The sequence below is a fragment of the Mycteria americana genome, unplaced genomic scaffold, assembly GCF_035582795.1.
Source record: "Mycteria americana isolate JAX WOST 10 ecotype Jacksonville Zoo and Gardens unplaced genomic scaffold, USCA_MyAme_1.0 Scaffold_104, whole genome shotgun sequence".
In the NCBI taxonomy this organism is placed as follows: domain Eukaryota; kingdom Metazoa; phylum Chordata; class Aves; order Ciconiiformes; family Ciconiidae; genus Mycteria; species Mycteria americana.
Window position 1 is genome coordinate 116,707 of NW_027445444.1, and position 12,034 is coordinate 128,740.

Here is a 12,034-nt window from a genome sequence, read left to right on the forward strand (position 1 = left end):
CCTATGAGGAAGAAGATTTGGTTCATTTTTACTTGCTGGAGTCTCAGACAGAAGAAGCCATGCCAGTACATTTAGTTAGTTTAATTAGAGAAGGAGTATAGCTCCTTATTTACACACTCTCTGGGTCACACTAGTGAGGAAGACAATGAAGTACAAGTGGGGTGTCCCCATTTCTTTGTGGACAACGTTATCACAAGTTAAAAACACAAGAAAAGAAAAAAAAATCTCGTCCAACAACAATGATAACAACAAAAATGAATAAAGAAAGGCTGGGCCTGTAATGAGTTAGACTAGGAGTCATATGTTGAAGAAGATGGACACTCTACAGCTTCTGGAAAACATTCAGTCATCAGTTTCCACACTGCTTCCTTGAGCTCCTGGTTCCTCATGCTGTAGATGAGGGGGTTCACTGCTGGAGGCACCACCGAGTACAGAGCAGCAACCATTAGATTCAGGGATGGGGAGGAGATGGAGCGGGGCTTCAGGTAGGCAAACGTGGCGGTGCTCAAAAACAGAGAGACCACAGCCAGGTGAGGGAGGCACGTGGAAAAGACTTTGTGCTGGCCCTGCTCAGAGGGGATCCTCAGCACAGCCCTGAAGATCTGCACATAGGACAGCACAATGAAAACAAAACACGCCAAAAAGGCAAAAGCACTAAACACAAGAAGTCTAAACTCCCTGAGGTAGGCGTCTGAGCAGGAGAGCTTGAGGATTTGGGGAAGTTCACAGAAGAACTGGTCCACAGCATTTCCTTGGCAGAGTGGTAGTGAAAATGTATTGGCAGTGTGCAGAAAAGCATAGAAGAAACCACTGCCCCAGGCAGCTGCTGCCATGTGGACACAAGCTCTGCTGCCCAGGAGGGTCCCGTAGTGCAGGGGTTTGCAGATGGCAACGTAGCGGTCGTAGGCCATGACAGTGAGAAGAAAATACTCTGCTGAAATGAAAAAGACAAACAGAAAGACCTGTGCAGCACATCCCAAGTAGGAGATGGCCCTGTTGCCCCACAGGGAATTGGCCATGGCTTTGGGGAGAGTGGTGGAGATGGAGCCCAGGTCAAGGAGGGAGAGGTTGAGCAGGAAGAAGTACATGGGGGTGTGGAGGCGGTGGTCGCAGGCTATGGCTGTGATGATGAGGCCGTTGCCCATGAGGGCAGCCAGGTAGATGCCCAGGAAGAGCCAGAAGGTCAAGAGCTGCAGCTCCCGTGTGTCTGTGAATGCCAGGAGGAGGAACTCAGTGATGGAGCTGCCGTTGGCCATTTGCTGCCTCTGCGCATGGGGACCTGCCCAGGGAGGTAAAGGCAGTGAGAAGTTACGGCAGATTTCACTGAGCAAAATCTATTCCAGTTCTCAGGGAAACCCCCCAGACTGCCTCGCCCCTTTCAGGGAGACAGGCAGGTCTCTTTCATGGGCTCTGGTTGGTGCTGGCTGAGGGTGCCATGGGGAGCAGGTGTCTCTGCTGGGGGCTCTGGGGGAGTCAGTCCTGCCCTACAGCAATAGGTGATAGCAACATGAGGTGATCTCAGATTAAATCCACTTTTGATATCAAGGAGCTTTTCAGCATTGTTGCTCCCATTTCAGCCGACTGCAGGGCAGAGCTGAGGGGATCTTGGTTTGTGTATTTTGTTCTAGCTGCCCCACCACAACTGAGGAGTGCTTGTAAAGCAGACATCCTTGGCATTCCTGCTGCACTCCAAGTGACATGTTCTGGGTGCAGACAGGCAAAGGGACTGTCCCTTAGTTCAGGGTGTGGAGAGCTGGTCTGTCCATCAGCCCTGGTCTCAGCTGCCCTTTCCTTGCAGCTCTTTGAGCTGGAGGATGATCACACCCAGATGTTCACCTGAGAAGAAACGGGAAACTCCTGAGAGCAGAGGAATCCAGTTTCCAAGTGCACATCTCCAAACACCTCCCCACCATCGCATTGTACCTGAGGAGCATCTCAGCTCCCCCCTCCCAGGCCAGCGACACAGAGGGCTCATTGCAGCTGCCCACACACAGACGATGAGCCACATTGCCATGGCCTTAGCGCTGAGTTGTCTTCTCCATGGGACACAGAGAGTCCACGGGAGAGCTGTGCCCTTCTGGAGGGCAGCCTGCATCCCAGTAGGACCCCTGGGGAAAGAGTCAAATGTCCTAAGGATGAGGTGTCCTTAGGTGAGGGCTGACAGCCCCACACACTGCAGTGCCCAGAGCCCCCAGGTAAGGTGGGGACAAAGGCAGCAAGGACAGGAGGGGAAACACAGAGAAATGGCCCAATGCTCCTGCCAAGGGAGGAAGGACAGGCACAGACAGACAGGCACAGACAGACAGGCACTCAGGGGTTTCTCTTTACTGTGGGTCGGGCTACCAGGAAGAAGATTCAGCCTGAAATCCCACGACCCTGGGGACAAAGGCAGTGCTGGGTGGGGGAGGAGTCCAGGAGGGTGCTCCTTGAAGGTGTCTGCCCTGCAGGGGATGGCAGGGAGGTGCCCCAATCCCCACTCCCATGGCATTTCTGGGAGCAGCTCCCTGTCCCTCCCTGCCCATGTCTCTGCTGCCTGGAGCTGTCCCTGCCAGGAGCTTTCTCTGTCCCCATATCTCCTCCCGGTCAGTGCTCTCAGACCCTATCCCACCCGCTGTGTGCTCACCTCTGCCCTGCAGACACCTCCTGCAGCCGGGCACTACCCAGGGGCATCTCTGTATGTGCAGGGTCTCAGCAGAAGCTCTGTCAAGTCCTGATGAGAAATGGGGTCTCAGTGCCTTCTCCAGAGCAGAGAAATAAATTCCAGTCTCCCACTGCCCAGCCAGCCAACCAAGAGAAGAAACCTCAAAGCACAGACTCCTGTCCTTTTAGGTAATCCTCATCCTGACCTTCCTCTTGAAAAGTCCCCTTGGAAATTCCCTGGGATTAATCTGGAGCTGTAGGCAGCCCTGACCCACACAGCACCCTCTCAAGAGCAGGACCCTGTCTTGCCGTACCAGGGGGCACTCCTTCCACCCACAGCTTCTCCCTGCAGCGCCGTGGGGAGTTCCCCAGGCAGGCTGAGCACTGACCCTGCAGGCAGCAGAGTCCCTGCCCTGGCACACAGCCCCCTGGGGTGCAGGGACCCTGCTCTGGACAGCCCTGGGCACCCCTGGCTGCACACCCAGCTTCACACCCTTGCAGCCATCCCCAGGACAAGGCAGCCATCATGCCCTGCCCCTCTGATGGTGCAGCAGGGAAGCCCTGCTCTGGAGCACGTCCTCCTTCTCCACACCAGAGAAGCCAAGACAGACATCCTGATATGTCATCAGACAGCATTCCTATCAGTCATGAGATGTGCCAGCTCTGGAAGACCCCTCCAAGGATACTCATCTGAATTTCCCTGCTGCCAGAGACTTACTGTGCCAAAGGCTGTGAAGATTTATCTCTGAACAAGCTCAGCTCTCTCCTTCCACCCCAGACTGCCTTTAACCTCTCTCTGCCTCGCTCCTCTCCCCTCGGCACCTGCAGGCAGTGCCCCCAGCCCTGCTGCTCTTTGCAGAGGAGCTGCTCCTGGGCAGAGCTCGCTCTCTGCAGCGCTGCCCGCTCGCCATGAGCTCCCTCCATCCCAGGAGCCCAGCCCAGCCCAGCAGCAGAGGACCAGCCCAAGGCATCTCTTTCTCTGCTCCCTCTGGGCTCCCTCCAGGTGTCCCTGGGGCTGCAGGAGAACCTGCTGTGAAACAGGCTGAAGGAACCACTGATGTTCCCTCCCGCAGCTGGGGAGAGACACTTACTTCCAGCAGTGTCATTTCTCCTATCAGAGATAGAGTTAGGTCTAAACATCACCTTTTTTGTCTTATTATTAGCCAGGACACCCAGACAATTACAGGCAGGGATCTTCTTTACTCCTGCTGAGGGATAGGATTCAGCTGAGTCCATTGAGGCATCTCATCCTGCCTTTCTATTGCCAGTGCTGGAAAGGGGACTCACCTCCCTCCCATGCCTTCCACAAACCCACAGGAGGTGGAATTCCTCTTGCATTTTTAATGCACATTGTTCAAGTGTGCATTAAATAGGCACCCGCATGTGAGCTCCTTGTCTCAGTTCCTGTTGTAAATAATGAAGATGTAGGTCAGGAGTTGGCTGTTCAGGTGAAGTACCTGGTGACATCTGAGGTGCCAGCGGTTGTCCAAGGCATGTGCAAGACAACTGCATTTGTCCCTGTTAACTATTTTCTTGGCAGCATATGCTGCCATCTGACCAAATTATGTCCTGTATCATAGGGAGAACTAAGTTTCTCTCTGTCTTTTCTGTCAGCTGGGTTGACTAGATCGCCATTGACTATAATGACAGTTTTCATCCCCACATTGCCTAATCAAATTCCAGACAGTTACTCTAATGTCCAAATAGCAGTCTGTAGTGTTATGTGAGAGGCCAAGGGTCTCACGCGTAACTACATGTGGCTGGCAGGTACAGCACGGGAAAGCCACCCCCGTTCAGAGCGAGTGTGTGTCAGACACCCCAGACAGCACTGCAGACAGCTTCGGTGCCTTTGTGCAAGAAACTGATTGCCACCAGTGCCGCGTGGCAAGGTCCGTCCCTTCTGTATCCGGTAGATGTAGGGCAGTCCAGGAACACAAGGCACACCACGCTGGGGTCTCCACTCGTGAGCCTACATTCTCAAGCTGCTGTTTTTTCTCTCCCCCAACCGTTACTCACCCCCTTGATGATACAATCAAGGAACAGACCAACCATTTTCACATTGGGCCTGACAGCAGCAGCTTGTCATTCATGGAGATCACCTTCACATCCACCAAAGGCCCTAAGGGGCAGCAGAGACACCACTGAAGTAAACCTGTTTCTTTCCAGGGTTGCACTTCCCAGCCCCGGCTCTCTCTGTCCTTGGTGACAGCAGGGTTTGCTCACTCTCTCGGCGTCCAATTTCAGCTTTATGTTTCCATCTGCTGTCCACTCTGGCATGCCTCTGCTCTGAAGCCAAGCCTTTGCAAACAGGGGTACTTGGATGCTGGGTGTGGGGTAATGGCTGAGGTGACTTAATAATTAGAACTTATATTCACACTTTTAGGTAAGGCACAGCATTGAAGAAGCCTCCCAGGTGGAATGCAGCTGACATGTAAGGAATCCATTGCATGGGAGTTCCCTAGGCCTGCAACCTTAGATGTTGGTAACGCCAGGGGAACTTGGTGTGCTGACTCTAAGAGGCGCTGCCCAGAGGGTGGAGCGGTGTGGAGATGCCGCGGCCAGGCTCTGCAATAATAGGGGAACTTAAAGGTGTCAAAGAACTGATAAGCTGCATATTTACTACCCTAGGCCAACAGCCTGCCACGTTTTTGACAAAATGCTGTCGTTTTGGTGAACTTTGCTCATTATAACATCATTGTAATTCCAAAACACACCTCCATCCCAAAAGCTACCCACCTCCAAGGTGCGACCACCCCTCACTGAGCTTGCGCACTGAATTTTCCTAGCTTATACCTTTAAAAGCGAAGCCAGAAAACTTTACACCAATCCTAAACAAAGGTATGTATGACTAGAGTCACTCAAGCTCCACCTGAAAGGTGAAAAATAGTATAAAATAGCTTAAGAGAAAGAGAATGTTACGGAAGACACCATCGTGTATCATTCTGACGTTTGGGATCAGTCGACGGGCTGAGCCTCTCTTCCCCCCCATCGGGACACCTTTGGGTAAGAGTCGAACACTTGGTTATTCCAAGTGCCTCCCTGGGAAACTTAGAAACCTCTACAGAGTAGCTTTATTATCTTTTAACGCGTTTGTGTCTGGCCATGTTACTCATACTCTTGATATACACGTTGTGTCCAGCCGTGTTACATACATGTTTGTGTCCGGCCGTGTTATTCCTACTCATATTCTTGGTATTTGTATGTGCTTTGCAGACAGTTAATTTATCACCGGTAATCCAAAGAATCTGTGTGTCTGTTGCTCTAATAAACTGCACTCTTCACTGCTCTGGCCGTGATGGTTCCTTCAACACGACCAGACTGGGGGGGTGTAAAGGTTAATGCTGTCGCCTTAGCGAAAGCCCTGAACTAATAAGTGGCTATACACACAGTCCTTAGAAAATAAACCGTTGACCAGGTCTGAGACTAAGACTGGATCTAGCCACACCTAGACTCCTCTCTGAGAAGGAGTTTAGAAAGCAAGGGGGTCCTGTCTGAACCTCGTGACTCAATGGGAGGGTTCCCCTCAGCCACTCCTCAGACTCCCATTTGTATGAGACAGTAACCCTTAACGCAACGCTGCTTTCTTTGGAGAAGTGGCTGCAGACAGCCACAGCATTTCTCTTCATTAACAAAAACAAAAACACAACTAAAAGGGAAAAGAGTAGTTCGGGAAAGAATAAATTACATTCCTCAGCTGTCTATCAAGTTCAAGTTGCCTCCATTCAATTCCACTTCTACTTTTGAGTGGAAAATCTTCCCTGAGGTTAGTAGGAAAGGACAGAGAGAAAGGCGAGGAAGGAGTTGGCCAAAGAGACGGTCAGGCGACAGGAGCAGCAGCTTGAAACTGCCTGAAGCTCAAAGCAGCACCCGGGTACTTGGGAGGGGTCTGAGTGAATGGAGAGTAACGGGAGGAGGAAACTGGAAGGACGCTGGAAAATGCATATGTGCCGAGAGTCTGCTGAGAAGATGACGGGAGAAATGCTCAGTTTAATCAGGACATGTGGAAATACCTAAAAGATTCGTGAGATTCACTAGACTCCATAGTGGAGAGAGTAGTGGTCAAGCAAGTGCTGGGAAGATCAAGGTTTCTTCTCCTGAGAGCAGCACTCATCTGGGAAAGTTTCATGATGGCAACACAGGAAAACGTGATTTCTCTACTAAAAGTATTGCAACACTTCAGCTGATGAAAATGTTCCCGCACTATGTAAATGTGGAGAAAATTGCCTCATCTTTGCAGGCCGAGCTCAGTTCCTGACCAGAAGCCTCCAGTGCCACTTGAGGAGGTCCTGGTGTGCCTGACAGACTCACCAGGGACTGGTGGTGACCACAAGGGGCCGTGGGAGACCAGGACCCTCCCATTGAAACTGCAGAGGGAGGGGACACCAGGCATCGGTGCTCCTCTAACTCAATCCACCCTGATTGCCAAAACTGTTCTTAAAAAAAAAAAAAACAAACAGAAAAAGAAAAGAAAAAAACCCAAACGCAAACCAAACAGGCCCTCCTGCCCCACCATAGGACAAATATTTTGAAAGAAATCAAGAGGGAGTATAAGAGCATAAGGAAGTTTAAAATATGAAAAGTGCAATAATAGCTATCTTTTGCTTTATTTTTTTAATATTTCTTTTCTTTTTCTATTTGCTTAGTTTCCAGTTCACCACGTCCCTCCAGGCCCAACCAGCCCATCATTCCTATACCCATCAACTTAGTCAACCATGCAGAATGCGCTGTCCTAACTCGTGATCCCAGAGGACGTGCTAAGGGACACACTCTCAACCAAACTGGGGCTAAGCAGCCTTTAGCTCCCCAGCTCATCTTCTGGGACTTCTTGAAAGATGCTCGCAACATTTGCTTTTCGTCAGTCTTCAGAAAGTTCCCCTGATCTCCCTGACCTTTCAGAGATGATGATGAGTGACACCACTGTGACACTGGCCTGCTCTCTCATCACCCGTGGAGGCAGCCCCTCTGGTGCCCTCAACTGTTCAGGGCTGAGTTTGCTCAAGTAACCCCTGACCCGACCCCCTTCCGCTGCTGGTTGTTGTCCTTGGGTTCTGCCGCCAGGTACAAAGGCCTTGAAGACCTTGCTGGGAAAGACTGAGACCAAGAGGACACAGAGGATGTCAGACCTCTCTGCATCGAACCTCCCTGAATTCAGAAGTGGCCCCGCATTATCCGTGTTTATTTTTTTACTCTTACTGAAGTAGCAGCACCTTAATGGTCCCCTTGGACTCCCTTGCAAGGGTCATCTCTAGGGAAGCTGTGGGGTTCCTAAAGCCATTCCTATTTCTGAATTCCTCCACCTGAAGTGAGTCTCTGCATCCACCTCCTGGATGCTTCCATTAACCATGGAGCTTCCTCATGAGTTCCCTCTTCACCCAAGCTGCTCTTGTGAGCTATGCACTCACCACTGCTCTTTGTGGGCAATTCTGTCATTAAAGACAAGCTGTACTGAGTTGTGCTGCCCTTCACTGCTGCCCACGGGATCGCCACTGAAATCCCCCTGAATAGGCCCAAGTCTTCCCCTCTGAGGTCTGACACCTGCACTCTGCTCCTCTCCTTCCTCATTCTGCTCAGGAGCTGGACCCCCCTCTTTCATGGTCACCACAGCCAAGGATGACACTGGTTTTCACATCCCTGACCAGCTCTTCATGGTTTGCAGGGACCTGATGCAGGTGAACATCATCTATGTTGATCCAGCTGGTGACTTTCCTAAGAAATTGCTCCCACCTCCTCCACAACCCCCTTGGTCTATTTTGACAGTGCTGGGTTCCCCCTCCAATGAACGTCAGGGCAATTAACGTCCCCAGAAAGAGCCCCAGCTCACTCATCTGGAGACTTCCTTGACTTGCTTAAATAAGATCTTGTCCACCTCCTCCCCTTGATTGCAGGTTCTTGATCTCCCACCACCAGGTCGCCCTGACTGGCCCCTCCTCTGATCCTCACCCTCAAGGGCTCACCCAACCTCCTGACTCTCCCAGCAAGGAGCTCCATACATCCAAGCAGCTCCTTCACACAGAAAGTCTTCCTCTTCTGATGCTCCCAGCCTGTGTCTCGTGAAGAACCTTTATCCATCCATTGCAGCACGCGAGCTGTGTGAGGCGTCCCCCTGTGCCTCAGAAGTTGTTCCATCAATGTCACAGCTTGTGACAGACCATGGGGGTTCAGCTCCTCCTGTCTGTTCCCAGGCAGAGGACAGTGTTGCACACCTGGGCTGCAGCCCCTGAGCTGTGGCTCCAGGGCCATGCTCAGACTTGTCATGGTGAACAGTGGTACCAAGCACCCAAGAGTCCTTGTACACAAAAGCTTTGCTTCATGGCAGAGACATGCTGGAGCGGAAGGCAGATGGTGTTGTAAGAAAGAAATGAGGGGCTCGAGAAGAGAGCAATCCCTGCTGTGCCCAAGGTCAGAGAGAAACAGGGCTGGGCTGTGCAGCCCTGGCAGGAGAGGGCATTGCTGTGAGGGGGGTCTCTGCAGCCCTGCAAGGCCTTTGCTGGAGAGAGGCACTGCTGTCCTGGAATGACAAGGTGCTGCTGAAAGTGTCCTTGGTGTGGACATCCTGAGATCTAGGCACAACCTAAATTCCTAGGATTCTTAGAAGACTGTATCATCAAGAGAGAGAGTAAAGGCTGGGGGAGAGGAGAACCAGAAGAAGCTGAGAACGTAGGCCCACAAGTGGAGACCCCAGTGCAATGTGCTTCTTATTCATGCAGTGCCTTGCATCTCTGGATAGAGATGGGACAGAGCTGGCCTCACGGCAGGGGTGGGAATCAGTCGCTTTCACTCAAGCACCGAATTCATCTGAGATGCCGCCTGGGGTGTCTGTCACGCACCCGCTCTGGGTGGACATGGCTTTCCTGTAGGTCCTGTGCTGTCCCTGCCAGCCACAGGCAGTTTGGGTGGAGAGCCTTGGCCTCTCGCATGGCACTACAGGCCTGTATTTGGGCATTCAATGAGCAGCTGCCCTGCGTTAGGTTAGGCTAGGTGGGGATGTGTGAGACAGCTCTCGTTACAGACAACGGACAGCTAGTAAATGCAGCTAAAGGAGGGGAGAAAGAGAAAGACTTCGCTCTCCCTCTGGCCCATAACTCCATTTGGTCAGCTGAACACCTCTAGAGGCGGCCCTGAACACCGTGGGTAGGGACAGGTGGTGATGTCCTAAATGTGGGCAATTGCCGTCATTTCAGCGGGCTTCCTCACCAGGCTGCAGGATGATGCCCCCAGATGTTTCCCGCACCAGGTGTTTGTGTGTGAACTCCTGGTCTCCATCTCCATCACTGACCATGGGACCATAGACAAGGGGTGTAGGTGCCTGTTTTTAACAGGCGCCATTACTGAAACAGGAGGCATCTCACCTCCTGTGGGTTTGTGGCAGGCATGGGAGGGAGCTGAGGTCCCTTCCAGCCCCAGGACTGCAAATCCGGGATGAGATGCCTCCATGGACTCAGCTGATTCCCTTCCCTGCGCATGGGCAAAGGAGATCCCTCCCTGCTAGTGTCCAGGTGTCCTCTTTAATGCTGGGACAAGGAAGGGCGATTCTCAGACCTACGTGTGTCTCTGAGAGGAGAAAGGGCACTGCTGGAAAGAAACGCCTCTGCAGAGGTGAGACAGGCACCATGGGTGATTACTTGAGTGTCTTTGCAAGTAGGTTCCTGGAGAGCCCCAGGGACAGCTGGAGGGAGGGCAGGGTGGGGTGCGGGGCAGAGGAAGTGAGGTCTTGGGCAGGTCCTGTACTGCTGGGTTGAGACAGGCTCCTGGGAGGGAGGGAGCTGGTGGTAAGCAGGCAGCACTGCAGAGAGACAGCTCTGCCAAGGGGCAACTCCTCTGCAAAGCGCAGCAGGGCGCTGGGAGAAGGAGTAGGGCAGAGAGAGACTGAAGGCCGTCTGGAGTGGGAGGACAGAGGAGAGCTCAAAGGGAAGGAATCGTGACAGCCCCTGACACGGTAAGTCTCTTGGTGCAGGGCAATGCAGCTGCGGTTCCTGGAAGGCTCTCCTAAAGCTATCACAGCCTACAGCCTCCGAGATCTGTGCGGAGGAGTGCCAGTGCAGGGGCTCCTGTTAGACAAGTGTGAAGGGGTGAAGGCAGGGTGTGCAGCCAGAGCTGCCCAGGGCATTTCAGAGGGGACTTTTGCAGAGGAAGTTCAAGGCAGGGAATATCTCTAAGGTAAACTGCTTTCCTAAGTCTATGTTTTCCATTTCCTGTGTTTCAGGAAAAAAGGACAAGGTGTTTCTCCGTTTAGAGAGGGGGACTGAGAGTCCTGAGCTGCTGCACTGGGAGATCAGTAGGTCTGGTAGGAGCCAAGGAAACTGCTTTCACCCACTCCTCTACCTCCAGAGAGCACCAGCATCACCTCTGTTGTCCTCATCAGGGTTTGTCTGACCTGCTCCTTACTGCCTGCAAACGGGGAGTTCCTCTCGAGAGTGCCTGAAACTGGGAGGTTTCTTCAGGTCAGGGCTGAGCAGACAGTAGTTGGTGGTGGGGTCTGTGATCCCTGACAGGGAAAACTTGAGGTCAGAGAAACATTTCCCAGCACGGATAGCTCCAGGCAGCAGGCACGTGGGCAGAGAGCTATAGGAAACTGCAAGCAGCAATGTCACGGGAGGGAGAATTTGGCAAGCTGCCTGTCATGCCCTCCAACGCAGCCCCCTTCCTCTGAGCAAGACCCCCGGTCTCGTCTCCCACCCAGCAGAGCCTCTGCCCTCAGGGCTGTGTGGTGCAGGGCAGGAGTTGCCTCCTCTGCAGCCGGAGCTCTGGCACGGCAGAGCTGCATCTCTCCTGACACGTGGCCACTTCCCTCTGCAGAGCCAAGGGGCTGAGAGCGACTGCCCTGGGATTTTGCTAGCTGGGAGGTGCTGTGCTCTGCTGGGGAAGGAGAAGGCTTTCCTGATTTTAGGAAAGGGGATTTTAGGATGAGAATAATAGTGATAACACGCTGCTTCCCTGCTCTCCAGGTGCACAAGAAACTGGGAGGGGGCACAGCCAGGATAGTTGATCCAAACTGGCCAAAGGGCTATTCCATACCATATGACTTCATGCTCAGTACATAAACAGGGGGGAGTTGGCTGGGGGGTAGCGATCACTGCTCGGGGACTGGCTGGGCGTTGGTCAGTGCGTGGTGAGCGGTTGTGTCACTGTTTATTTATTTCCCTGGGCTTTTGTTCCTCTCTTGCTCACTAGTTGTTTTCCTTCTCATTACAAATTATTATTATTTGTTGTTGGTTTTGTTCCAATTCTTAAACTGTTCTTATCTCAACCCACAATTTTTCTTACTTTTGCTCTTCCGATTCCCTCCCCCATCCCACCGAGGGGGGAGGGTGAGCGATCGGCTATGTGGTACTTAATTGCCGACTGGGGCTAAACCACGACACTGCTCTTGGGGTCCCTGGCAATAAGAGTGGTG

The 12,034-nt window shown here is 52.5% G+C and overlaps 1 protein-coding gene across 1 annotated transcript; it reads right to left on the reverse strand.

Annotated features, from left to right (window-relative positions):
• Window positions 1–290: 290 nt before the first annotated feature.
• Window positions 291–1,298, reverse strand: LOC142403091 (olfactory receptor 14A16-like). The gene has a single exon (XM_075489254.1). It carries the CDS (start codon window positions 1,254–1,256, stop codon window positions 291–293), a length of 966 nt encoding a protein of 321 aa, XP_075345369.1. The 5' UTR covers window positions 1,257–1,298.
• Between the last annotated feature and the right edge of the window lie 10,736 nt (window positions 1,299–12,034).

Coding starts and splice junctions, on each gene's coding strand:
- LOC142403091 (XM_075489254.1), bottom strand. CDS start 1,256: ATGGCCAACGGCAGCTCCATCACTGAGTTCCTCCTCCTGGCATTCACA.